Source organism: Meleagris gallopavo, unplaced genomic scaffold (genome assembly GCF_000146605.3).
Source record: "Meleagris gallopavo isolate NT-WF06-2002-E0010 breed Aviagen turkey brand Nicholas breeding stock unplaced genomic scaffold, Turkey_5.1 ChrUn_random_7180001882046, whole genome shotgun sequence".
NCBI lineage: Eukaryota > Metazoa > Chordata > Aves > Galliformes > Phasianidae > Meleagris > Meleagris gallopavo.
Window position 1 is genome coordinate 502 of NW_011146215.1, and position 341 is coordinate 842.

Genomic DNA, 341 nt, shown 5'->3' on the forward strand with positions numbered 1-341 from the left:
CAGGGGGGAGGTGGGCACCCAAATGCTGGGGGGGTCCCACACCGACCTGCACAATGTCGCGCTCAGCCACCTTCCCGCGGGAGGAGATGCGGATATCATCCCCATCCAACTCCACCATGGCTGCGGGGAGAGGTGGGGGGGCTGAGTGCTATCAGCCCCCCTCAAACAGCAGGGACCCCTCGGGGGGGGGGCAGGGGGGCACAGCCTCACCATCAAACTCCGCCTGGCCGACCCCCACGATGATGATGGACATGGGGAGCTTGGCTGCCTGCGGGGGTTGGAATGGTGAAGATATCTGGGGTGACACAGCCTCTGGGCACCCATGGATCCGTGGGGTGCCA

The 341-nt window shown here is 66.0% G+C and overlaps 1 protein-coding gene across 1 annotated transcript in view; it reads right to left on the reverse strand.

Annotated features, from left to right (window-relative positions):
• Positions 1-334, reverse strand: part of LOC104916311 (copine-8-like) — a gene marked incomplete at both ends in the record, with an annotated part of 829 nt that extends 495 nt beyond the window's left edge. Inside the window, 2 exons of the mRNA XM_010727362.2 lie at positions 47-120; positions 211-334. Of these exons, the coding sequence (XP_010725664.2) occupies positions 47-120; positions 211-334 (198 nt within the window). The remainder of the gene's footprint in view (positions 1-46; positions 121-210) is intronic.
• Positions 335-341: the final 7 nt, after the last annotated feature.